The following is a 24,927-nucleotide window of genomic DNA, read 5'->3' as shown; positions in this document are numbered from 1 at the left end:
ACCCCACGGGTCAATTTTAAGATGCCCACATGATGTCGCTGACGTGGGGTTTGGGAGAGACGGGCATCGTCGGCGCTGGCGAGCTGGTCTGAGCCAGTCCCGCCACCACGAAGACTCACGAGGAAAGCAGCTGTCAGTGACGGAGCATCTCCTTCCCCCTCTGACTGCTGAGGTTCTCGTGGCTGCTTTGCTGGGGATCCGATTTTTTATCATTTAAAAGAGGTTCAACGTGACTTCAAAATTTAGCATAAAGCTACAGTAATCAAGATGGTATAGTACATAAAACATTGACAAATAGATCATTGAAACAGAACAGAGAGCCCATAAATAGCCCCCATAAATACAGTCCACTGAACTTTGACCAGGAGCAAAGGCGACACAGTAGAGCAAAGATAGTTTCTTCAACAAATGGTGCTGGAGCAACTGCACATTCACATGCAGAAAAAAAAGAAAAGAAAAAAAATCTAGACACAGATCTTATATAAGGTCTGTCTGGAAAAAGTCCAGCCATTGTTAATATAACAAGAACTGGTTTGCACAACATTGATGTAACCTGGCAGCCAAGGAGAGTGGACTGGAATGCGTATGCGTGTGAACAAGGATGACTTCACTGTACTAGTCAGTGGGGGCAGTAGACACATTGAGTGAACATGTGTACTGTGTGGCCGTCACATTCAAAATGACTGAGTGAGTAGAGCAATGAATCTGCATCAATTTTTGGATTAAGCTTGAACATTGCTCCACAGAAACTATTCAGATGATTCAGAAGGCTGCAGCTGTGGGCAACCGGTGATTGGCAGCTTCATCAGAACAACACATCTGCTCATGCCTCATATCTCACGCAGAGTTTTTTGGTGAAACATCGAATCACCCAGATGACTCAGCCCCTCTATAGCCCAGATTTGGTGCAGACTTCTGGCTTTTCCCAAAACTAAAATCACCTTTGAAAGGGAAGAGATTTCAGATGGTCAGTGAGATCCAGGAAAATACAATGGGGCAGCTGACAGCAACTGGGAGAACCGTGTGAGGTCCCAAGATGCCTACTTTAAAGGGGACTGAGGTGTCATGGTCCTATGTACAATGTTTCTTATATTTTGTATCTTCTTCAATAAATGTCTCTATTCATCATACTGCATGGCTCGATACTTTCTGGACAGACCTCGTGCATTATACTAGCATTAGCTCAAAATAGATCATCAACTTCAATGTGAAATGTAAAACTATAAAACTCCTAGAGGACAACATAGGAGAAAATGTAGATGACCTTGGAGGTGGTTATTCCTGTTTAGATAAAACAGCAACACAATCTATAAGGGACAGAATGTATAAGCTGGACTTCATTAAAATTAAAAACTTCTCTGCTAAAGACAATATCAAGAGAACTAGAAGATAAGCCACGGGCTGGGAGAAAACACTTGCACAAAACACACCTGACAGAGGACCGTCATCCAAAATACACGAAGAACTCTTAGAACTTAACAATCAGGGGGAAAAAAAGACCCAATTTTAAAGTGGGCCAAAGACGCTAACAGATATCTCACCAAAGGAGACAGACAGGTGGCCAGTTGGCACATGAAAAGATGCTCCACGTCAGATGTCATCAGGGAGATCCGAGATGAAAGAGCAATGAGACACCACTCCACACCTAAGAGAATGGCGGAGACCCAGAACACTGATAACACCAGATGCTGGTGAGGATGTGGGCCACGGGAATTCCCTTTCACCGTGGGTGGGGATGCAAACTGGTCCCGTCATGTTGGAAGACAGTTTGACAGTTTAAAAAAAAAACAACTAAAAAACTAAACCTCCTCATACCATATGATCCAGCAGTCACACTCCTTAGTGTTTACCCAAAGGAGGTGAAAACTCTATCCATGCACATACCTGCCCACACACATTCGTAGCAGCTCATTCACAAGTGCCAGATCTTGTGGTGGGTAGGTGACCCGTGCTCCATCCAGACAATGGAATATGACAGTGCTAGAGTCAAATGAGCCATCGAGCCATGAAAAGACATGAAAGAAACTCAAGTGCGTGTCGCTAAGTGAAAGAAGCCAGTCTGAAGACCGCAGGCTGCATGACTCCAACTACATGGAATTCTGAAAGGCGAAAGCAGGAGGACGATGAAAAGATCAGTGGTTTCCAGGGGTGTGGGGAGAGAGTCAAACAGGCAGAGCACAGTGCATCTTGGGGGCAGTGGAAATAATCTGTGTGATATTATGATGACAGAAATACGTCATTGTACTTTTGTCCAAACCCACAGAACGTACGACACCAAGAGTGGACCCTCAAGCAAATTGTGAACCTGGGGTGATTATGACGTGTCAGCGTAGCAGTTCCATCCTTGGTTAAAGAGAAACGTAGCATTCTGGTGAGTGATTTCGATCACAGGGGAGATCACGCATGTGTGGGGGCGGGGGGCATACGGGGAAACCTCTGCCCCTTTCTCTCGATTTTAGTGTATGGCTAAAATTGCTCCAAAATAAAAATAAAGTCATTTTTCTATTAAAGTGGGGAAAGGTAAATGTTGCCTCCACTCTGGATCCTGAGCCTTAAAATATCTTCCCGAGTGCCCAGCAACCAATGGTGCCTGCGAAATAAAATCTGCACCCCAGGTCTGCTCTCAGCATCCTCCCAGCTGCAGCCTGGGCTCACAGAGCAGCTGGCACGCTCACCCACATGCGTTCAGGAGGGCCCCCAGCCCTGCTCCCTGATCCCCATAAAGCAGGATCAATATGGACTTTGACTGAAAAGAAAAAGTTCCAAATCCCCACATCTAGGAGACTTCTCCTTCTTCTCCGTCTAGCAGAGCAAAGCCGACAAAACGCATGGAGTCTAAGCCCACACACTCTCCGTGGTCAGACTCAGCTGATGCAACTGGGATTTTATAACTTTGGATGTACATGTGAGACACATTCTTGGGAGGAACAGGGGGACCAGATCATCAATATGATTTGTGAAATCACTCAACACCACGCTGAACTACGAGAGCCCGTGGGTTAGAAACAATCAGATCGGATGATGTAAGTCCAAAAATGGTGGCGGTACTGAAGCCAAACATTTGGACCGCGTCATCTTGAAAGTTTCAGAACCATTCTCTGAGCTCTTACTTGGAATTGGCTTCCATTGTGCATCAGTGTTAACTGAATTTAAAACTGCCCTGACACCCTACCTTGTATTTAACCTAAGCTTGGAGAGAAAGGAAACTGAATGGGGTGGGGGCGGGGGAGCCTAACTGGTTCATTGTATTCTGATCTCAACTCCCAAACTCACGTTTGGAGACCCTGGGTGGCTTCCCGGGGCTACATTCTCATGTGGGTCTTCAGGGAAAAGTCCAGTGGAGGAAGTCTCTACCATTATCGGTGCCAGCATTTGGAATTAATAGAGTTAATTTCCCTCAGGAGAAAAGCCTTCTCTGAAACTGGGCCGCAGTCTCCCTAAGTGATTATGAAAAATCCCAGTAATGGTAAACATCGCAGCTGGAACGTTACAACTCTCTGATGGGGCGGTACGTCGGCATGGCCCCTGGAGAGGAGGAACCCCGCTTCTCTCCACGTCTTGGGCTCTTTCTCTGCACTCGGGAGGTCTGCCACTTATGCAAAGAAGAAGAAAAAAAAGACTTAAACTACTTTTGATTAAATATCTTCTCCATTCCAGATGCTGGACAAGTGTCACCCCTGTGGAGTCCTCCCACAAATGCATGAGCTGAATTTTGTATCCTCACTCCCAGACCGAAACACTGAGGCTCACAGACTTGTCAGTCATTCGTCCATAGTCTTAATCCACGAAGGACCAGAAACAGGGTCAGAATGAGTTCTGTTCAGCCAAAGGGCCCCTGCTCTTTCCACTACACTAAAATATCTCCAACACTGGAACCTAAGTTGTTAGTTGTTGTTCTGAAGCAAGAACAGTAAGCGCTGGTGAGTGCGGCATTGACGAACCTGCAGACCGCTTCTGGAAGGTGGATGCAACTAACTCTCGAAAGAACGTGCGGGCTCAGAGCCCTGCCCGGGAAGGGTTTGGAGAGGAGGCCCCAGCAAGCACAGCAGTTGATGTCTCCAGGGCGGCCAACCCCTACACTGACGGGCTGCCTCCTGAACATTTGACAGAGGTTCTGGGTGGCCCTGCAGGGCTTTTGGCAACATGGAACACTCAGTCATCCATTCTAGAGGACCCTAAGGAGAAGGGGTGCTCTCATCCCAAAGCCAGGACCGTGACCGGAGGCCGGAGGGAAGCTAAACGAAGGAGCGCTCAACCGAAAGCTCGCTTCCCAGCCAGTGGCGCCCATCCCCGGTTGCTCCTCCCTTGGTGTCTCCCTGGGTCTGTGACCAGCGACCAGCAGAGTAGGACCCTGCGTTAGAGGAGGATGGAACAGAAAGGGAAGGGGGAGGGTCCCGGCAGGAGCTGCTCCCACCGCTCAGCAGGTCCGGTCAACCTGCTCTGACAGGTCGCCTCCTCCTCTCCCCCCTACAGGAAGCTTCTGTCCGGAAGTCTGGGGAGAATGGGGTTCCCTGGGCCACAAGACCGCAGAGAGGGAATCAGTCCTCAGCAGCGCTCCTGGCGTCGCAGCCAGCAGAGAGGTGGTTCACCCTGGTAGTTATGTAACTCAGTATAACGTGAGGAAAAGAAAAGGAAAAAAATGAATCCTCTGAGAACTGTGGGGAATCAACCTGTCCTTGGCATTCTCATTTTATGGTAATAACAAAAGAGGAGAAAGAGCCATCCCATACTCTTCCCTCCTCAAAGCAGAGGAGCGCTGGAGTTTCGAGAACACGATGTGAACTTATTTCAGAGTGGTGAAGTAAACAGAAAAGACAAAACACTGGGCCCTGTCTGAGAAGCTATGTAGGCCCAATGCCAAGAAAGGTTCAGCGAGACTTCCTTCTCCCCAGTCATACCTCCCGCGTCAAAATCCTGCTCTGCGGTCGACACACCACTCTCCCGACACCAAGGCCCCAAACGCGGTCTCAGCCCTTGTCGGGAATACGCCCATTGATGGGCTGGGCCTCCAAACGTCAGCTGAAGCTTTGCCTTGTCCTTGAAACCTGTCCGGGCCGCCCTAGTCCAGGTGGTCTTTGCAGCGTGCTGAGCCTCACTGTAGGGCTGCCATTTCTGTACCCAGCCGCGCCGTTTGGGAGTCCCTTGGGGACAAAGGCCCGCCTTAGGCAGGTGTGAATTTCCCACACGATCCAGGGAGGACCAGGCTCTAGCTCCTGCCTCGCACCCACTCTGCTCCTGACGTCAGACTGAGTCGTGAGACTCTGGACTCCCAGAAGGAGCACTTACCACGAGTAAGTCCCACTGTCCCACGAGTCCCGGGGGAACCGCAACAGCCCGGCAGCTGCAGCCCGGCAGCTGCATCTGGCCAAGCACGCTCCTTGGGGCAGCTGCAGGTTCTTGGCCTCCCCCAACTGTCACCTAATGACGGAAGATGTGCTCTTCCCCAGCTGTCACCTAATGCGTGGCTTCCTTCTGGACCTGACACCCTTGGGTTACCAGCACACGTGGTAAGACTTACTGAGAGCTTTCCTTGGGCAGAGCGCCATTCTGGAGGGCACACCGGCCCATGGCAGGGTCCCACCGAGGAGACCACTTAACAACAGGCCAAGGTGGCAGAAGATAAGGCTGAGGTCTGGACAGAAACGCCGCCCTGGATGCAGCCACGGCCGTGGGGCCTCACTTCCAGGAAAGCACCCCCGGCCGAGTTCTCTGCACCTCTGGGAGGGCCGGCATCGGGCGGGCGTGAGAGGCCCGCGGCTCCAGAACGCCCACCGCTTCCAGGAAGGTGAGGTCCTCTTCAGCAAAACAGAGGAGTCACGCACAGTGGCGTCAGCTCGGGTAACTGGAAAAACATGCCGTGTGGTGGAAGTTTGTTTTTAGGAGGAAAGCGAGCTAAAAACAGGGCCAGGGTAGGTCATGGCCATAAATCAACCTGCTAACAGTGCAAGGTCCCTTCCCAGGATGTTGCGCCGGGGGCCTCCCCACACGCGGTGGGTCTGCTGCCTGCTGCAGAACTACTCACCCCACGCCCCGCCCCCCACAGGGAGCACCCGGGGAACAAAGGGGCCGAGGGGGAGGAGCCGGGCCATCCATCAAAGCCCGGACCTGGCAGCCTGAAGCGGAGGGCTGTGTCAGCAGGCAGAGCGGGAGAGAGCTAACAAAGACGGCAAGGGAGGCGTTTTCAGCCGGCCTAGATAACACTCCTTTGAGACAGGAATAGGCTGGGCCTTTTATCTGCGAGCCCCGGCCCTGACAAAGGGGGGCGGGGAGGAGAGGCTGCACAGGCGTCTCCCCGGCACATTCTTCAACGGCTCCTCACGGGGCACCTTTCCTGGTCGGCATGCTTCCCTCATGCACGGGAGTGCAAGGAATCTCACGGGGACTTTCCTGGCTTTCGGTGGGCCAACACTCGAGGGTGGGAGTCAGCCAGGCGGGTCTGCAGGGGAGGAGGGGGCACAGAAACTCAGACAGGTGAGTCCTCAGCTCTGCCACAGTCCCAAATAAGTCAGGGGCAGCGGGGCCTCATCCCTAAGGAAGCTTCCTTGCTCGCTGCGGCAAAAAGCCACAAGCCTTCAGGATTTCATTTCCTACTGCCTGGGCAGCCAGCTGTTTTGGTTTTTTGCTGAGAAAGTAATCCACGAGGGCCAGAAAGAAATGACCTGGATAGCCCACCTGGCATTCTAGTGCCTTCCACAGACTGGATGAGGCCTCCGGCAGCCTCGGAGGATCTCCCGGGACAGCCCAGCCTCATTCCCAGACTCTCTAAGACCTCGATCCAGACCCACAAGTGGCTGCGTGGAGCCGGCCCAGCTGCCCGCCGAGAGTGTCAAGGTGGTTACTACTACCCCTGCTCACTGGCAGGCTGTGCAGTGAGATCCATCAGGAAGACCAAACTTGATACACCTCTGCAACCGCAAGCAACACTGAGCAATGCTCCTTACCTTACTTTCCTCGTCTGTCACGTGGAGATCATAGCACCTAATTTATAGGGTTTGGAGAAGATTAAATTGATGCACACATGTTTAAAGAATGTGCTTAGCACATATAAGCACTGATATTGTTATTTATGGCTAATGCTATCATCACTTTGACGTATGTGGGTCTTATCTCTTCAAGTGCATTATAAACTCCTTGAGAGCAGGTAAGCCTGTATTACACTCCCCCCCACTCCCATCGTATCAAGGCCAATGTCCAGTGCACGGTCGGAATGGTGACTCACTCATGAGTTAAATCCAGAAGGGGCAGTCAGCAGAGCTGCCGGGAGTGTCCTCCCACCTGGACCATCTCAAAACTCCATCCCTCTGACAGAAGACCCCGCCCCCTCCTGCACTACTCACTCCCCCCCGCCGGGGCGGTGACCGACCCCAGAGCCCCCTGTGGGAATGTGCTGGTTTTCACCTCCTCTTACGAAGGATCTAGAAGAACTAAGGGCAGTTAGACTTCTGCCACCTCCCCCCCAGTTCTAGGCGATGTCCCCTAGAGCTGTGCTTTGTGCTCCATCCCAGAGAGGGAGGGGGAGGGGCTGTGGGATGCAACGGAGGGAGGGACAGGGGAGGGGGAGTGTCCTAAGTAATTTTGAACGCGTGGATTTGGGGGGGGGGGTGTCATCTCAACCATGTTTAATAACCTCTGAGAACGAGCAATATGAAATGTCCCAAGCATTCCAGAAGCTCTGAGGGTCCTGTGACCCCGGAACTCGACGAGCAGCCCCTCGGTGCCCGGTGGGGAAACACCCGTGGTCTCACAGAGGGGGCGTCGGGGCGTAAGAGGGGCGGGCCGGGCTGCTGCCGCCCAGCAGAGGTGAGGAGCTGCCCGCGGGCTACTGTCTCAGCCTGGCCTCCCACCTTAACAGAAACGGGAAAGCTTGTCCCTGCAATTCCAGCAACACGACAGGAAGGACAGAAACCCCCAAATGCAAGAGGTAGGTTGTGCAGGAGCCAGGGGGACGGCGGCGTGATGCCCCGCACCTTAGGCAGCCTGGAGCGCTGTGCCTGTCGTAACCTTGGTAACACACCGAGGTGCCCGGCACAGGCTGGCCCTGGGAGACCCCCGGAGCAGGATGCCGGCCCAGGGCGGTTCGGACTACTTCCTAGGACGCAAGTGATACCCAGTGACACACAAACCTCAGTGCCACGCCCGCTGGAAAGTCTGAGCAGAAAGCAGAGGACACGGGGCGCCTGTCCTCACTTTGAACGCAGGGGAGTCTCAGAGCCCAGCATTTGAACTGGACACTAGAAGCTGACCTCCGAGTGGGAGTGGCAAAGAGCGAGGGAAACCGTGATCTCATTAACAGGCATGTCGGGTCACGTGAGGACCAACGTCATCATTTTTAAAATGTTCTTATTGAAAACCCTTCTAAAAGGTTTTCTGTTGCTTTCCACGAAGAGATTTACAGTAACCAAGGCAACCTAAAGCGTGGAAGTGACACCACACTGGGAACCAAGAAACGTGGGACGTGGTCCCCGCCTGTTGCTCCGTGGCATCTGGAAGGCGCCTCTCCTCCCCGGAGCCCCAGAGTCCTGCCTGGGAAGGGGAGGCCGGGCTGGGCTGTCACTGGGCCGTGCTGTCCCTGGACGCTGTGCCTGGTGTCTCCAGGCTCACCCTGAAGGACCTGAAGGTCCTGGTCCTTCTGACCGCTTCTCGCTGGGACACACCCTGTGACAGTGGCCGCAGAAGCTGGAAAGGACGGAGCTGAACCCCCACCTCCATGGACAGGCTTTATTTCGACCAGCCCCCTCTTCTGAATCCACCATTAATCCCATGCCTCTGTCTCCTAGAAAGGAGAACCACCAACATGAGGGTGAGTTGAGGATGCTGGTGAGTTGGAATCCAGAGCGTTGAGGTTTCACTACAGATAATTCAACATCCCATCATTGCACACAGGGGTGCGAGCACATCCACACACGAGAGCTAGAGAGAGAGAGTGCACGGGCTGGAGGGGGCAGGGGAGGCCCTGGGGAGGAGGGGTGTGCCAGCCTGGGCCTGCTTGGCTGGCAGTGTCTTGAAGGCCCGGCGCTGGGTCCTTTTTCTGCCACCATATCACCATGGAAGGATGCAAAAGGCAACATTGGCTGAGCGCACACCATGCACCAGGCACAGCTCTAAGCCTGTGACGTCTACCAGTTCACTTAACCATCACGGCCATTCCGCTGGACAGGAGTGACCCTCACACCAGCTTCACAGAGGAGGGGACTTCATCTTGCCACGTTCACACAGCTAGGAGAGGGCTTAAGCCCAGAACATCTGGCCCCAGACCCTGAATTCCTAGCCACTACATTAAGAAAAAAAAATAGATGAACAAAGAGAGAAGGGCAGAACAGTTAAGGCAAGGAGACAGCTGGTACAGAGGCCAGGAGCTGGGAACAGGTGGGTCAGGTGGAGAGGAGAGAAGTCAGAGAAGTCTTTCCCTGGCTTGATAATATGGTTGACTCTGGGGAGTCAGGAGAAGTCAAGTTCCAGGGGTAGAAAGGGACCAGATCATCCTCCATCCATTTATTCAACCCAAAGTGCCCAGTCCAAGCCCCACCCTGGGTGCTGGGGTTACCCGTAGGTGACCGGGATCCAGCTAAGCCCCCAGAAGCCTGCGGGCAATCTGAAGTCCCCAACTCGTAAGCTTGAGGAACTTGAACTTGAACCACTGACAACTAGAGAAAAGGAAGACAGCAGTCTAGTGGGAGGCAGGGCCCCCCAAAGAGATGGCAACAGAAGCAGAGGGAAGCAGAGGGCAAGCGGCTGCCTTTCTCTGCCCTGCCCGGCTTTCTGCTGCCCGACATACGGCAGGCCGTTCCCAAATCCCAGACCTCATTTCGGAAAGGGAACCGGAGTGGGCCTCTGCCACAGCCGGTCCCGGCCAAGGTTGGGCCAATGACAGCCTGCGCTCCGTGCAAAGGCCCAGTAAAACTGCCACGCCCAGGGAGGGAATCGGGCCCACGATTACCTCCACTCTCAGGGTGCGTGCCACAGGCCGGATTAGGAGGCTATTTTATTGTGCAATTATTTCAAAAAATTAATGTGCCCTGACACAAACAATGGCTAAAATAGATAGCTGCTGTGCTTAGTGTTTATTATTATTCTGCATGAGGTTGGACTTTATTTCAAAAATAGATCTTCAATACCTCCTTGGTGGTCAATAAACATCTGTTGAAAAATTGAATTAGCAAGTGAGCCGATTAAAAAAATAGATTGAGCCAGGTACTGCCTGGAAGTGTTTTATGTTAAAAGAATTCCATCCCCCCCCCGCCCCCGCAAAGAATTTGGGGATCGTGTCAAAACTTGAGAAGAGCACAGAAAGGTCCCGAGGACCAAAGCCTCCTCCTCAGACTGGTGAGACGGTCACCCCCGGGCACGCCCTCCCGCCCCCTGCCTGCCCCGGAACAGAAACACGGAGAGCGAGCAAGAGCACGGAACACAGAGACGAGAGCTCCAGGGGGCAGACAGCGGAGAAGGGTCGATACGTACAAACCACAGTCAATACGCAGCAAACAGACCGCATCCTTTCTGAAAGTTTTTAAACATCGTCACAGGGAAACCAGGCTGCAGTTACATTCCACTTTCCCAGGACCCCAGTCCCTGGCGGAGCGTGATCACCCGTAGGTAGATGTGGGAGCTCGACATGGGGGCGGTGAGGGGGACCCCTCCTTCTGTCGTTACTGAGTGGACCTCAAACCCCTTAGCCAGCGTCCACACCGTGGGCACCGAAGGATCACACGCCTCTCTCTGTGCCTGCTCCCAAGGACAGTAATTCACTTCCGAGTCTGTGGGACCCAGTCTTCCCCTTCGCTGGTTCCCTCCCTCGCTCAGCTCTTACCGAACAGGCGCTGGATGGGTTTTACTCACAGACGGGGCACTGCGCCAGTGAGCAAAGTCCGGCCCTGACCTCAAGCAGCTCCCAGCCCCACATAACCTAGAAACGGAAGGGCAGGCAGTAGGCCGAGACTACCTGATTAACATCCACCCCCAGCTCCCCAAGTACGAGTACGAGGTCAGGTGGGAGTGAGGGTGAGTGACCTACGTGCCCCGACAAGAAGACAGGGCACAGGGGAACCCTCGCAGAACCAGCCCACCTCACTCAGACCAGGCAGAGCTCCTGGAAGAGGTGTCAATTAGCAAATAGCCCTGGCAGTGACTCCAGTAAGTTAGGCGTGGGGGAGGAGTTTCCTGTTAGGAGAAAAAGTGCAAAGGGCAGAGGGCAGAGGGCAGAGGCCAGGAAAGACAGAAATCATTGCTAGTAGTTTGGTGTCGCTGGAAGTCGAGTGGGCGTGTGTGCACGAGTGCAAGTGAGTGCGGTCTGAGTGTGTGTGAGCGTGCAGAGGCACACGCACGTGCACACACGTGTACACGTGGGTGAGTGTGTGTCTACCCCGGAGGGCAGCGAGTAGCCTGAGGAGCTAAGCAGGGGCCCCTACAGCCTCCCAAGGAGGCGGAGCCCTATCCTGAGCGCCCAGCAGGGCCGTCCGCGGGTTTTCGGAAGGAAGGAGGCCTGGGCTGCTCCGTACTGGACCACATTCCCTTCGGGGCAGCCAGTCAGCTGGAGGAGAAAGCGGACCCTCAGCGGGGAGACCAGCAGCATCCACGCGGCCAGAGCTAACCTGTGCTGGGCTGGCGGGCGCAGGAGAAGCGGGACCGAGAAGGGTTTGTGTGAAGCAGGGAGGGGTCCTTCCCCGCCCGGTGCCAGGGCCCTGAGGGTCAGAGACAGCTCCGAGCTCTGCAGAAGCGCATGCACTCTGGGGGCAGGGCACTCGGTGCAAGTCCCGCCGAGGCACGAACTCGCCGTGCAACCCCGGGCAGCACCCTGTGCCCCTCTGTGCTCCAGCGTCTCCACCGCCTGCCTCGAGTTGCCCGTGAGTTCACACGTTTGTGAAGGGACCACAGCCGGGCCCGGCACGGAGTAAGCAGCACGAAAGTCACCTCTCCGAACCTGTGTCCTCCTCTGGCACAGGCTGGCTCCCACAGTGAGGACACGAGACCGCTGCCTTCACCCCTCGCCCCTCGCTCGCATCTGCACTCACTACAGTGACTCGGAGTCCCTTCCGCCACCCCACCCCCGACTCTGAAGTGAGACTGCCCTCTCACCGCTCACCACTGACCTCCTGACCGCGACGCCCAGTGGGCCCCCTCAGGACTGCTGGCCTGTGGGGTGCCCTTGTGCTACCCGACACTAGCAGCTCTGCCCCCTTCTCTGTTCCCCAAGTCTGCCGCCTCCCAGGCCTCCTTCCTGCTCTCTGGTTACCAGGCCTCCTCCCCCAGCCCTGGGGAGCCCTCACACTCTGCAGGCAGCCCGGGCCCTCCAGGGGCTGGGCCGTGACAGCCAGCTGCAAGCTGCCCTCCGGCAGTCCGAGCACCGCCCAGGGACGGCCCCTGCCTCACTCACACCGACCGAACTCTCCAGCATGTGGTTCAATGCCTGACAGTGCCCCTATCAGAAGCTCGAAAAACGTTGGATGGATGAACGGACAGATGGACAGACAGGAGAACAAACAGAACCAAACTACTAAACTTCTTCCCTCACTGGCCCAGAATGCACAGCGGTCATCTGCACGAAGGGGAGCAAATGCTGAGTCACCAGCGGAAGGATGACTCACCAACCGACTGACTTCTAAGCGCTGTGACTTCCCCTCTGATTGGTGACTGGACTTCCAATTCAGAAACGAGCCGTGAGGCCTGGATATGGCATCCCGACTGGTTGCCATGGCAATGCGTTGACTTCAAAACGTTCTGAGACTTTGGGCTCCAAGGACCATATTGCATTTTTGGACAGAACCACTCTTCTCTGCCACGCACTTCTGACTCACAAAGAGACCGGGGTGTTTTTGTTTGCCCGCTACGCTCTATTTCTCGGAGGTTCTGTTGTTGAGAAGATCAAAGGGCAGGATGGTTCTAAGGCAGGTGGCGAACACAGGAGCAGAGGATGCGATGGCTCTGCAGACGCAGGTCGAGCACAGAGGTGGGCTTGCTGGGCGGTGCGAGAATTACGGGGTGTGTGAAGTGAGCAGAGAGGGGCTGACGAGTCCCCAGAGCATCCTAATTCCATGCACCGAGCTGCAGAAGCCCAGGATTTATGGGCTTGTTTATGGCATCGGGAACTGGACGCAATGGATGTGCAGCGTGTACGGGCTCGGAATCCCAGCTAAGGTGCAGCCTCCCGTCCTGTTTATCTGGCCTCCCCACGGCACAGACGGCGACGGGGCCGGGAGCCAGGCCTCCTGGTGCACGCATTCTGAGTGACTCAGACGGCAGCCCCAGAGGAACCGTAAACAAGAGCACGGAGGGCTGGGGGGCGGGAGAACAAAGCCTCGCGAGTGACGGGCAGATGGCTGGATTTCTCCAGGCCGCCTGCCAAAGCGGAGTCTGGGTCCCCAGCCCTGCCCCTGTCCCTCCCGGGCACTTCCAACCTGACCACCCGTGCTCTACCCAAGAACTACGACGAGAGCCCCGGGGGCTTCCACCTCGTCCCTGAGGAGGGGCAGTGGCCACGCAGCTCACGGGGGATGGGGACAGGGCACAGTGGGCACTGTCCCCGCAGAGAGAGGCAGAAAGGGCAGGCTGGGCACGGGCACAGGACGGCGGTCACAAGCGTCTGCCACCATGGAGGCGGGAGGGGGACGGCAGGACACTCACACGGTCGTGCTCTGGGGAAAGCCCTCTGCGCCACACCCGGCAGGGCCTGTCCTTCCCCAGCCTATACCCTGGACACCTGGAGGCCTCGGGCCCCAGACCCCGCCCTGTGAGTCAGACCCTGGGCCCTGAACCACACGGGCCAGGGAGACAGACGGCAGTGGCTGAGCACGCCGAAGCTCAGAGGCGGAGAATGTTCAGTGTTATAAAGGTGGGGGGGTGGGACACAGCGAGAGGCTGGGAGAGCCGACAGGCCGTGATGTGAGCCCGGCCTCGGATGAAGGGGAGCGGGAAGCGAAGCAAGTTCGGGTGAAAGCCATGCCATCTGAAAAATGTCCTGCAAGGTCTCGAGAGTCTTTGCGCTGGAGTCGGCCATCGGGAGAGAGCCACGAGTCTCCCGGGGACAGGCACACCTGCATCCCTGCCGCACCACGGCACGCGTGCCTCTGGGAGGAGGTGAGGCCCCGTGGATGGGAGACTGCAAGGTGGAGTCTCCAGGCAGCCACGGCCGTGACATTTTAAGAACCCCCGGGGGTCTCTGTGCACATTTGAGGGGAGAGGCGATGTTCTAGAGCGCGGGGGGGGGGGGTGGTAAAACCTTCTCCACACCGGGCCGGGTGGTCAGCACTGCGGGCTCCGCGGGCCCTGAGGTCTCTGCTGCCACAACTCCACCCGGCCACGTGGCCCGGGAGCAGCCACGGAGAGCACATGGGTGCGGCTGCATTTCAGTAAAACTTCGCTTTCAAAACCGGTCTTCAGCTTTGGACCAGATGCGGCCCTGAGGTCATCGTATACCAATCTCTGCCCTAGAATCTCGGGGCTTATGCTTTCTGAAAGTAACAAAACTCTTCCTCACCCAAGACAGACGAGACCGGAGCCGCTCCTGCTGACGGCGGGAGGGGAGCCTCGAACCCAGCGGCTCCCCTTGGAAGCCCCCGAGCCGCCCGCGTGGGCAGCAAAGGCAGAATCTGGAAGCCGCCGCCCGGTTCTCCACAAAGAGCCTCGGGCTTCAGATGGATGGCTCCTCATTCCGAATGGACAGCCAGCGATCTAAATTCCTACTTCTCCGCCAATAGACACAGCTGAGACTCTACCCCCGCCCCAAGCACTCTGGGATGCCCAGAGAGAAGCAGGCATGCACTTGGCTCCTGGGGGACCTCCCCGCACGGAGCCGAGACTCGCGGCACTAACGAGGCAGGAGGCGTCGTGCGCCAGAAAACCCCACGCGCCCGCCGGGCTCCGGAGGCTGCGAAGGGCGAGAGCGCCCTTTCGTGTGGGAGGTCCAGGAGGGCAGCACGCACGAGGGGGCCAGCCCCGGACTGCCGACGGAGGGGCAGGGGGACGATCGCTTTACTTGGATCACCAGACACTGCTCTCTTCTGGAGGGCCTTGCTGACCCATCGAACTCACAGACCTCTCCTAGTCGAGGCAGGTGAACAGGACCCACCCCAGGGCCCGACAGCAGCCCTCACACCACGACTCTCCCACTCCGAGGGCGGGTGCTCAGCCCATGAGGCACATCCAGGCCCCCGGCCCTCGCTCTGACTCCGGGTGTGCGAAAAGGCAGCTGGGACGCGGGGGCGGTGGGGGGACTCGTCTCAGAGGAGCTCTGGGAAGGCCAGGCGCGGCTCTGGGGCTCCCACGGAGTCCTACTGGATACCGGGGGCGACAGCACCTGCAGCCCTCCTGCCACATCCTCTTTGTATCTATGGCGACATACCTGTGTCTGTGAACCTGTCTTCTGTGGAGCTCCGCCCCCCAGGTGAACACAACCCCGCCCCTCGGCGCAGAGCCCCCGTGCCGGGGGGCCAGCCCGTTCCTCAGGTGTCACTCCAAAGACGACGACAACAGCGACAGAACGCTAACAATATGCCCTAAACTCGAGGCTTCCAACCTGCCGTCAGCGGACTCTGGTTGCCGGGAAACCCAGGGAAACCCCCCAAAATGGCATAAACTACACAAACCTGCACATTTTCCAGGGGAGTGATTTCGCTCTCTTCAGATTCTCGAAAGGGTTTGTGACCTTGTAAAAACTCCAGGGCCCTTGTCCTGCTTATTTGAATGGATACTGCCCAGGCCAAAGAGAACAAGCAAGTTTAAGAGATAAGAGCTCCTCCAGAGCTCTCGACTCCACCGGGCACTCAAGCACCTTGAGATGGCCGTGTAAAAAAGTCCTGCCTGCCACCACTCGTAGTTGAAGGACGAGCAAGCTAGCATTCTCAGGAATTCAAGTGAACATCCCGCCCAGGCAGCAGTTAGAGGTTAGTGGGTCAGTAGCAAAGACGAGTAGGTTACCTCCCGGGAACCACGGCCTCCGTGGTGGCGGCGCCCGGTGAACCGACCCCTCGGCTCGCGCCGCGTGCCGGGCACTGACACGCATGACTGGTTGGTTCGGGCATCCTCACGACACTGCGAGACGCTGTCCCGTTTTTCGATGTGAGGAAGCCAGGACTCAGAACGGTGCGGTGGATGCCGAAGACCCCGGCGCCGGTGATGAGCGTCAGAGACGGGGTCTGACTCCAGCTCCGCCCGGCCCCCGGGTTCTACATCGGGAGACGCTCTGAAGCTTGGACCCCCACAGGGGAAAACTCATCTTCAAGTCAGGGACCGACTCTTAGACACCTGCGTGCCCCCCACGGTGCTCTGCACGGTGAGCCCCCCCTCCCCCCAGATATTTGCTGAGTGAAGAAACCCGGGCCCGGGCTGCCAGGGACCCACGGACGCGGCCTCCCGCGGGCTGGCGCTGCAGGTGGCTGCTCGGCTGGGCACGTTCAGGGAACATTCGAAACCAATTACGGGTGAGGAGAAACCTATTAATAGGTTTTGTTTTTCTGTGTATGCTGGGGGTGAAGGAGAGGAAAGGACGCTGAGAAGGAGGGAGAGGCGCAGGACGGTTTCAGGGGTGGGTGCTGGGGCTCTCACACTGGGATGGCACGGAATTTGGCTTCCGTCCGCTGCTGAGTTCTGGGGGTCCGTCCCAACGGGCTCCTGAACTCAGGCTACTCCTAGGGGGCACGTACGCCTCAGCTGCAGCTGCTGCACCCAGCGCTTGCCTACACCTCACTGCCCTGCTTCCGAGCTACAGGAGAGAGGCAGCTCCCCGAGGTCTGATTTGCAGGATTACTCAGAACCTCACGTCAGGGGGACCCTGCACTGTCCTCGGCCTCTGGCAATCCTTTCTAGAATGCAACTTCCTCGTTTGGGTGGGGGTTTGTGGGGAGGGGAGGGAGGTAACCCTAGCTGATGTTTTTTTCCCCTAATGTTCACTCTGGAAAATAAAGCTCTTGTCAATTAAAGTATAGCTGGCATACAGTGTTACATTAACGTCAGGCATTCACCAGTGATCTGACGCTGACACACCTTACTAGGTACTCCAAGGTAAAAGTTAGTCCCCCACCCCCCAAAATGCCAGTGTGGCCCCTTCACATGGGCCCTGCAAAAAGATTTGGATGAAGCCGACCCTAAGGGACGCCTACCAGCCACCCTCTGGGAGGGGATGATTAAACACAGCCCAGAGGCCAGGGCGGAGACGGGCCCTCCAGGAAACCAGAACATTCCCGGCTATTCCCCACTACGTGGCTTCCAAAGGCTGGCCAGCTCTCCTGTGCATGCAGCAACACTGCCACCTAGTGCCCTGTGTGGGAAGTACCCCCCGACGCCCCGCACCTCGGGGGTCCCTCTCCACCTTGGCTGGCGTCTTTGATGAAGAGAGAATGCCCCTGGTGGGTAGACGGAGAACCGGAACACCAAGCCTAGGTTAGGGCTGTGGAGGCCGAGGTTTGGGGGCTGTTGGGAAAGAGTGTGGGGGCCGAGTCCTGCGGCACCCAGGCCAGCTGCAGTGCAGCAGCAGCAGCAGCAGCAGCAGCAGCAGCAGCAGCATCAAGTGGGCAGCTGACTCCCTTTCAGTCCCAGGAACAGGACCCAGTAGCTGCCATCCTGCCCCCCGGGGGACAGGTGCAGTCACCCCAGGAAGAGAGGAGACCTGCTAACGGGCCAGGAAGAGGGCAAGAGAGGAAAATGGGCCGTACTCTTGAGGGGCATAAATAAGTGCGAATCAGAGACCTCTCTTCCTCAGAGGGGCTGCCTTTGACCTCGGCCCCCACAGGGTCCCCCACCACGGGCCGTGAGGCTCGGGAACTATGCACAGCGTGAGGAGACAGGCATGCCTGAGCCCTCGGGAGTGTGGCTGCTAGAATCCTGAAGAACGAAGGCCTGTTCCTTTCCCCTGTTTTCCCAGACTTTTACCCTCAGTCTTTCCTGAACATTTTCTGATGCGCTCAAGGCTGCAGGGAGACACGGGGTTGGGGGAGAAGCTGGGGAGGAGACAGCCCTCGGTGCCCCCACCCCCGCCCTTCCTGGTGCGGGCTTAAGGGGAAATACCAGTACGCCAGAGGGGCCACTTTGATTTGAGGAGAAAGAAACCCCAGGAGCTAGGCTGTCTGCAACAGATTTCCCGCCTGATTTTACATGCTTGGGGAGGTTAAGAGGGTTCAGATGGGCGCTTTGGAGGAGGGTCTGAGTGTGTGTGCGGTGGCGACGCGGGGGGGCGGCTGGTGGGGACAGGCAGGTGGTCAAGGGAGGGGGTCTGGGGGGTGAGGAGATGTCACCGGGAGCGCCGTGAGTGGCACCCATCATGACTCCGCGAGCCTCCCTCACGGACTCCTGCTGGGTCTTCCCCTCACGCCTCGCAGCCAGGGAACCGCTCCCGGGGGCCCGAGCTGCTACTGCACGGGGAGGGGTGCACGGAGCCATGGCCCCAGGGAGAGACGGCAAGACCGCGAGCACGCAGACCCCCGGGCAGACGGGCACCGGGGGGCCAGCCCCGGCAGCACGGAGATGTCATCTCTGGGAAGAGAGGCGGCACTGCCAACTCTGGTCAGATAACCATCTCGGTACTTCTTCCCCTCGGCCCCAGAAGAAGGACTTCCTTCGCCTCGGTCTCTACCCCCACCTGCGTGACAGCCCAGCCCCTTCTCTCCCCACCCCCCGCTGCCTCCCACCCTCTCTCACCCCAAAATAAAGCACAGCAAAGCCACAAAACACTCCAGTGCTCAGTGTCTGGGAATCCCAGCTTCCAGAGGAGAAATCGCAGCCAAAGAGGGGGAGACAGTGTGTCCAGCAGGGGTGTTCCCGCAACACCCCACTGAAGAGGCTCCCCCCGCCCCAGACTTCTCCCCCTAGTCTGAAGCTCATTTGCAGGCGTCCAGGGACCTGAGACGTTTTTTGTCTGCACGGCCGTCAAGCACTCCCTGGCCACGGACCTCCATTCCCAGCCGGCCCCTGGGGGGCTCCGTGCCGCCCCGGTTTCCCTCTCCACATATTGGGACTGGAAACACCCATGGGCGCTGTGGACCATCCAAACGAACAAGCTTAGAGTGGTTCTATGTGTGCCTAGCCTTGTGCGAGGTTCTGTCACAGGGGTGGGGGGGCAGGAGGGGATGCAAAGGGGCGACACTGAATGATGGAGTGTACATGAGGTGTCAGGTGTCATCCCCACCCTTTGTTTGAAACGAGTGCCCCTCCATAAAACAAGGGAGACGGTTCTTTCGAACCCCACTCTCTCCCGCGACCTGCTGGGTGACTGCCTGGGAAAACTGAGACCCAGGTGCCGTGGAAAACAGGTGTGGGGGACACCCCCAGAGGCTGCCTCTGACAGATACCGTGGCTTTACACAAGGTGCCTTCTCGGGCTCCTCTCCCAATCGCCAGGGCTAGCAACCAGGGTCCTGGCTTGTGAGTGCCCACCCTTTCCGGGGAGCCCCGATGTCCCCAGGCTCACACGTGACTCTGAGGGGACCTCAGGACCTGGACCAGGTAGGAGCTGTCTGCTAAGGTCCAAGACAGGGCACCCGCCCAGACGCGGTGGCCGAGCACCTAGCTGCCTGGCGCCCTGGCTGCCTGGCCCAGCCCAGGCGCGACCCACCGCCCAGGTCCTGGGCTCTCACGGGGCTTTAAAGTTGCCCGGGTCTCTCCTACTGGACTACGAGAAACGGCGTGTGAACCTCGTCCCCAGGGACGAAGGGCCAGAGGTCCTCCCCTTTGGAGAGGAGTGGGAGAGTGGGCTGGACGTCTCCCGAGCGCCAGCACAGTGTGCAGGACCACAGCTCCGGACGAGGGACCGACACTCCGTGGCCGCCCAGTCGTCCCTGCGGCCCTGTGGCAGTGAGGCCGGGAGCCCTGCCGCGCTGGTGCAGCCAGGTTCTCACCCCCTGTCCCCGGCCAGCCGTCCTGGTTGTCCCGCTCCGTCCACCCCTTCCCCTCTGTACCCCCACCGTCTGACCCCATCAGACACGAAGCCAGCCGCGCCCCGAGGAGCACGGGGAGCCCGGGCGGGGGGTATTACCTGCGATGATGGCCGGGTTGCTCTGACCTCCCTCCGGCTTCACCCAGGCTTCCACTGTGAACGCCTCCCGGGGAACCTCAGCCAGCACTTCCGGACGCAGCAGCAGCCGCTCCCGCCTCCCCGAGAAGTACAGCACGGGCAGCCCTCCTCCTCCGCGGGAGTCCGAGGGCCCTGCCTCCCGGTGGGGGCTCCCTCTGCCGCTCTGGACACCGTCCTCCGATGGACGGCCTTGGACCCGGCGCTTCAGGGCACGCGGAGGCCGAGGCTGGAGATGCTGGGGAGAGACACCGGGGTCTCCACGCACGCCCTCTGCCTGCCCCTTCGCCACCTGGCGACGTCGCCTGGTCTTGGCCAGACCCTGCCTTCGGGTCTCCGGCTTGGGTGCCCTCTGGCGTGAGAGCACGGTGGTCGTGGTGGCAGCTGTGGCTGAGCGTCCCCGAGTCCCAGCCTCACCTAGAGACTCCTCAGACCCTTGATCAGCAAGACGAGCGTCATCACCTCCCAGCAGCTCCGACTGCCCCACAGGACCCTCCCCTACCCGCAGGGCGGCCAGCTGCTCAGCCTCACTCCTCATGGCTGCACTCTTGGTCGGGGCTGGGCCAGCCCTGCTCTCAGCCATCTCCTGGGTGGTGGGCATCCTGCGTCCCGTGTGGTGGGCAGCCGGATCCCCCGCGGGATAAGGCCTCAGGGAGCTGCCGGGACGGCTGGGGTAGACCCCAAACAGGTGATGCTGGGGAGAAGCTCTGGGTCTCCGGACCCTGGTCCCCAGCCAGCAGCGCTCTCCTTCCGACGGCACCACACTCAGGCGTCCCCTCTGAGCCAGGGACCGCCTGTGTGGCCAGCCCGGCGTGGAGCTGGCCGTGCCGAGGGCCCCCCCGGCCAGGGTCACCACCAGACTCAGTCCCAGGATCTTGAAGCACATCATGCTTCCCCCGGCTCTTCACACAGAACCAGACTCCAACTTCTGGGTACCACACCGGGATGCTGGGGGCGGGCTGGAGAGGAAGAGCCGGCCAGCCGTGGACGCACAGTCGCTGGGGAAACTGTTCTGTTCACAGACCAAACTTTTTCAGGCGGCCCCAAAAGAGCGCCTCTCCTGGCTACCTGCTCTGGGGGCAGCGCCACGGGCTCTCCACGCCCCACCCGGTGTGCGCCCTCGCCTCGCCCCTCACCTCCCTCCCTGCTCCAGCTCGGTCCTCACAGAGCGCAGTTGCTTTCCCTGGGTTCCTTTGAATCTCCTCCAGAGAGCTCAGGTTTCTCCTCTTTTACCCCCTTTTCAATAGCCCCTCCCCTCGCCGATTCTAGAGGAGGGACATGTGGACACCAGCCAAAGCCTCTCAAACGCACACTCGCTCACAAACACGCAGCCCTCGCGACCTGCAGTCATGAAAAAGACCCTTCTCCTCTCATTTGCACTTCGGTCCTTCCCAGGAGTTGCCTCTTCTCCGCAGTCCTTCACCTACACCACATTCACCTTCAGACAAATGCCCAGGAGGACGGGCATGCAGAGACACAGAGTCTGATGCTACTGGGAAGGGGCAGGCAGCCCCGGGGTGCACAAAGACCCGAGACGGCACTTAACTGTCACCCTGCAGGTGGGTCCTCAGCCCGAGTCCATCCAGCCTCCAGTCGGCCCCGCAGGTCGGCACGCTCCGGCCAGCCCCGGGCTCGGGGCAGTGCGGTGGTGGAGGTTTTGTTCCTGTGTTTAAATCCCCTTCGGACTGGTCAGTGTATGTTGCAGGTCTCCGTCGAGTTCTCCTTCAAGGTGCCGGTCCGCCGTCCTAATAACCGGATGAGGCTGGGAGCCCCGGACTCGACCTTCAGGGAGTCTGGTGGGTCCCTGGGAAGATGGACAAGAGAGTGAGGAGAAGAGCACGCACTTCGGGGGACCTGTTCGCTCTGGTCCCTCCTGCTCCCCGTCTCCTGTCCACTCTGCCTGGAATGGTCTCCTCGGTTGTTTCATTTAAAGACCACGATGATGTCAAAGCTAATAAGTTCAGAGTGTCACTCCGCCCACTCCCCGCCCCTCCTTCCTCCTGCAAACCTGCCCACCTCACCGAGGCACAGGGGACAGAGGCCACTCTCGGTTTCCCAGAGAAACGTCTTGGGCTTTCTCTCTCAGCAGCCGCAGCCTACACAATCGATAGCAAACAATCAATACGGCGTCGGAGCCCTCTTCTCTGTATGTCTCCCCCCTGCACCGTCTCTCTCTCTCTCTCTCACACACACACACACACACACACACACACTCACGTGTGTTGGGAGCAGCCCTGCCTAGTAAATCCACACCAGCCTTCTAGGGACCACTTGCATCTCCTCCTTCTGTTCTGCGCAAACCTCCTCTATTTTTTTTTCTTACGTGAATCACTTGGGATTTAAAACAAAACACCCCACATGCACTGTATACAGGACATGTGGAAAAAAAAGAAGAAAATCAATTATCCTGCTCTAAGGAGATGATTGCTCTCTCTGAAGTTTCTCACTCTGGTTACTCCAAAGCCCCATGTGCTGAGCGAACAAATAAACAAACGAGATGCTCAAAACAAGTAATTCGCAGAAACGAGCAGCCGGCCCCATGCGAGTGTTTTCCAACTAATCTGAAGTGAGTGGCTAGGACCGGGGAGCAGCTAATGGGGTTTTCACCGCTGGAGTAACGCTGCCTAAATGCAGGCTACCTCAAGGAGTCTCGCATGCTGCGCGCGTGCACACACACACACACACACACACACACACACACAGCAGGGTTCTGATTCTCAACACCGGCAAGGGTGTTTGGCCTCAGGAAGGCACAAAATAGGCAGAGAGATATATTGGGCCCTTCATTCAATAAGAAGGAAAATCCTTGCACTTGCAGTTGTAAAATCACGGCTCCTACAGCCCACAGAGTTCGGAGGAAGATCACGGTGCCTCTTCTGCCTTGGGTCTCCTCAGGGTCTTCCAGACTCCTCTGCCCCAGCCAACCACTGACTTCTCCGCTTTAAGGATGCTGTACCCCAAACACCCCGTCAGGGGCGTGCCCTGTTTCCCTGGGCTGCGTCCACTGGAGACCCAGAGCAAGGCCCCCAAGAAGATAGCCATGCAGCCACGTGGATGTCACGAAACAAATCTGTGGAGCCTGGACTGTCCTTACTCCTCTTACCATTTCCACTCTCCCTTCGCTCCCCTGGCTCAGCCCTTCATTTCTTTATATTCTTCCTCAAGAAGCTCAGTAAGGACTGGGGCTTTGGAAGGGGGTAGGGGGAGATGCAGAGGGAGGCATAAAAGCAGGGGGTGGGGGGAGAGGGAGAAAGAGAAAGAAACCAGGGACGAAAGTAAGGAGAGGAACCTTAGTCTAAAATGGAGGGAAGATACTCAGGTAAGAAAAGGAGCAGCAAACTTCCCTCCCTCGTGCCCACTCCCCCCCCCCCCCACAACCCTTGGGAAAAGGTTTCCTACCATTCATTTCAGGAAGGAGGGCTAACACAGCAAGGAAGCGGCAGCCCGTGGGCTTGGCTCCCCCGCTCCTGTGGGAATGATCTTGCAGCCCCTATAGGTCCCTCCTGGCTCTCAGCTGCCAATAATCCATTCATAAGCTTTCAAGAAGCCACACAGCACTCAAGCTTCCAGTTCAGCTTCTCTCTCTCTCCCCTTCATTCCTTTGCTCACCACCCCTCCTTCAGCTCTTGGCAGTCCAAAGTCAAAAAAAAAATGTTGAACCATTTCTGTGTTTTCCTCCTGTTGTAACTTTTGCTGTGACATCATAACCCTGCCCACCGACACCCCACCTCTCGCTCTCCTCTCCATCCCACCCCTCATCGGCCCCCTGGCCTCGAGACGCCCCCCACGGAGAAGCAGGGCTCCCGTCAGTCCCAGTGTGTGAAAACACAAAGCCACTGGAAGGTGCCCCCCTCTCCCTGAGGTCCCCCTCCTCCCTCCCCCCTCCCCGCCTTACCCACCGCTCGGCCACGGCTCTCCGAAGGCTTTTAACAATGACCCCATCTGTGTGACATGTGCGGAAAGGTGGGCTGGGCTCGGTTCCTCTGTCCAGTGGCCCAGATCAAGAACACAGCCATCCCCCCGCCCCAATTCCGTCACACACGCGCACACGCACACACGCACACGCACGCACCAGACCCCGGCGAAAGTGTGAGGGGAGTCGGGCTCACACGGCACCCACTCGGGATGCCAGGGAGAACGGCACCAGACACGCCGAAGGAAACGCACACTCACACGCATCTATCAGTTCTGGGGCTTATTTGTTTACGACGAGCGCCCGCACCCCAGTCCCCTGCCCCTCTCCCCTGAGCCCTGCCACTCCACAAGTGCACAGACTTGAGAGCTGGTAGAATCTGTTTTGAAATCTCCAACAAGAGGGTTTTTCCCCCTTTTTTTCACTCCCAAGCACTATCTGTGGCGATCAGACTGGAGCAGGGCTGCCAGCAAACGCAGGAGGCCCCTTCTAGGGTACAGGCTTTCAGACCAGCGGGACCAGAGGGAATGGATTTAAGGACACACAGCAGGAGCTGGCTGAATTTATTTTATTTTGACGGGGGTAGTTGGGGGAGGAACATCATTTCTGAAATGCCCAAGGAATGAAGGGAGAGGATATGGATTGCTTAAACAGTTTTTGCAAGAGGAGCGGTGTCTTTTTCTGCAGGTAAATCTATAAGGCAAGAAATTGGAGCTTGGAGATAAACAAGGACTGGGAGGGAGAGAGGGAGGGCAGGGGACGGAGGAGAGAGATGGGGAGAGGGGCTAGGGAGGTGGGAACCTGGGGGGAGGAAAGAGGGGAGGGGGCAGAAAGGGGCGAGGGGGGCAAGAGGAGGAAGGGAGGGAGGAAAGGGAAGGAGGAAGGGGGGAAGGAGGGAGGGGGGGAGAGGAGGGGCTGGAGAGGAAAAGAGTGCCATGGAGGGGGGAGGGGAAGGGGACAAAGGGAGAAGAGAGAAGTCTGGGAGGAGAGAGGACTCGGAGGGAAAAGCAGGGAGCAGAGGA

At 57.5% G+C, this 24,927-nt stretch overlaps 1 protein-coding gene across 2 annotated transcripts in view; it reads right to left on the bottom strand.

Moving 5' to 3' along the window:
• PAPPA2 (pappalysin 2) overlaps window positions 1–23,575 on the bottom strand; it is a 188,642-nt gene extending 165,067 nt beyond the window's left edge. The window contains exons 1-2 of one of the 2 annotated variants that reach the window (XM_045838564.1): window positions 23,392–23,575; window positions 19,957–21,796 (exon numbers count right to left, since the gene is read on the bottom strand). In XM_045838564.1, coding sequence (XP_045694520.1) covers window positions 19,957–20,881 — 925 coding nt within the window. In that variant the 5' untranslated portion in view covers window positions 20,882–21,796; window positions 23,392–23,575. Of the gene's footprint in view, window positions 1–19,956; window positions 21,797–22,013; window positions 22,090–23,391 lie in introns of those variants that run through there. The other variant, XM_045838565.1, reaches the window with a different exon arrangement.
• Window positions 23,576–24,927: the final 1,352 nt, after the last annotated feature.

Source organism: Phyllostomus hastatus, unplaced genomic scaffold (assembly GCF_019186645.2).
Source record: "Phyllostomus hastatus isolate PE091 unplaced genomic scaffold, TTU_PhHast_1.1 phas_contig_283, whole genome shotgun sequence".
NCBI classification, from domain to species: Eukaryota; Metazoa; Chordata; class Mammalia; order Chiroptera; family Phyllostomidae; genus Phyllostomus; species Phyllostomus hastatus.
This window is presented reverse-complemented; position numbering and strand designations above follow the sequence as displayed.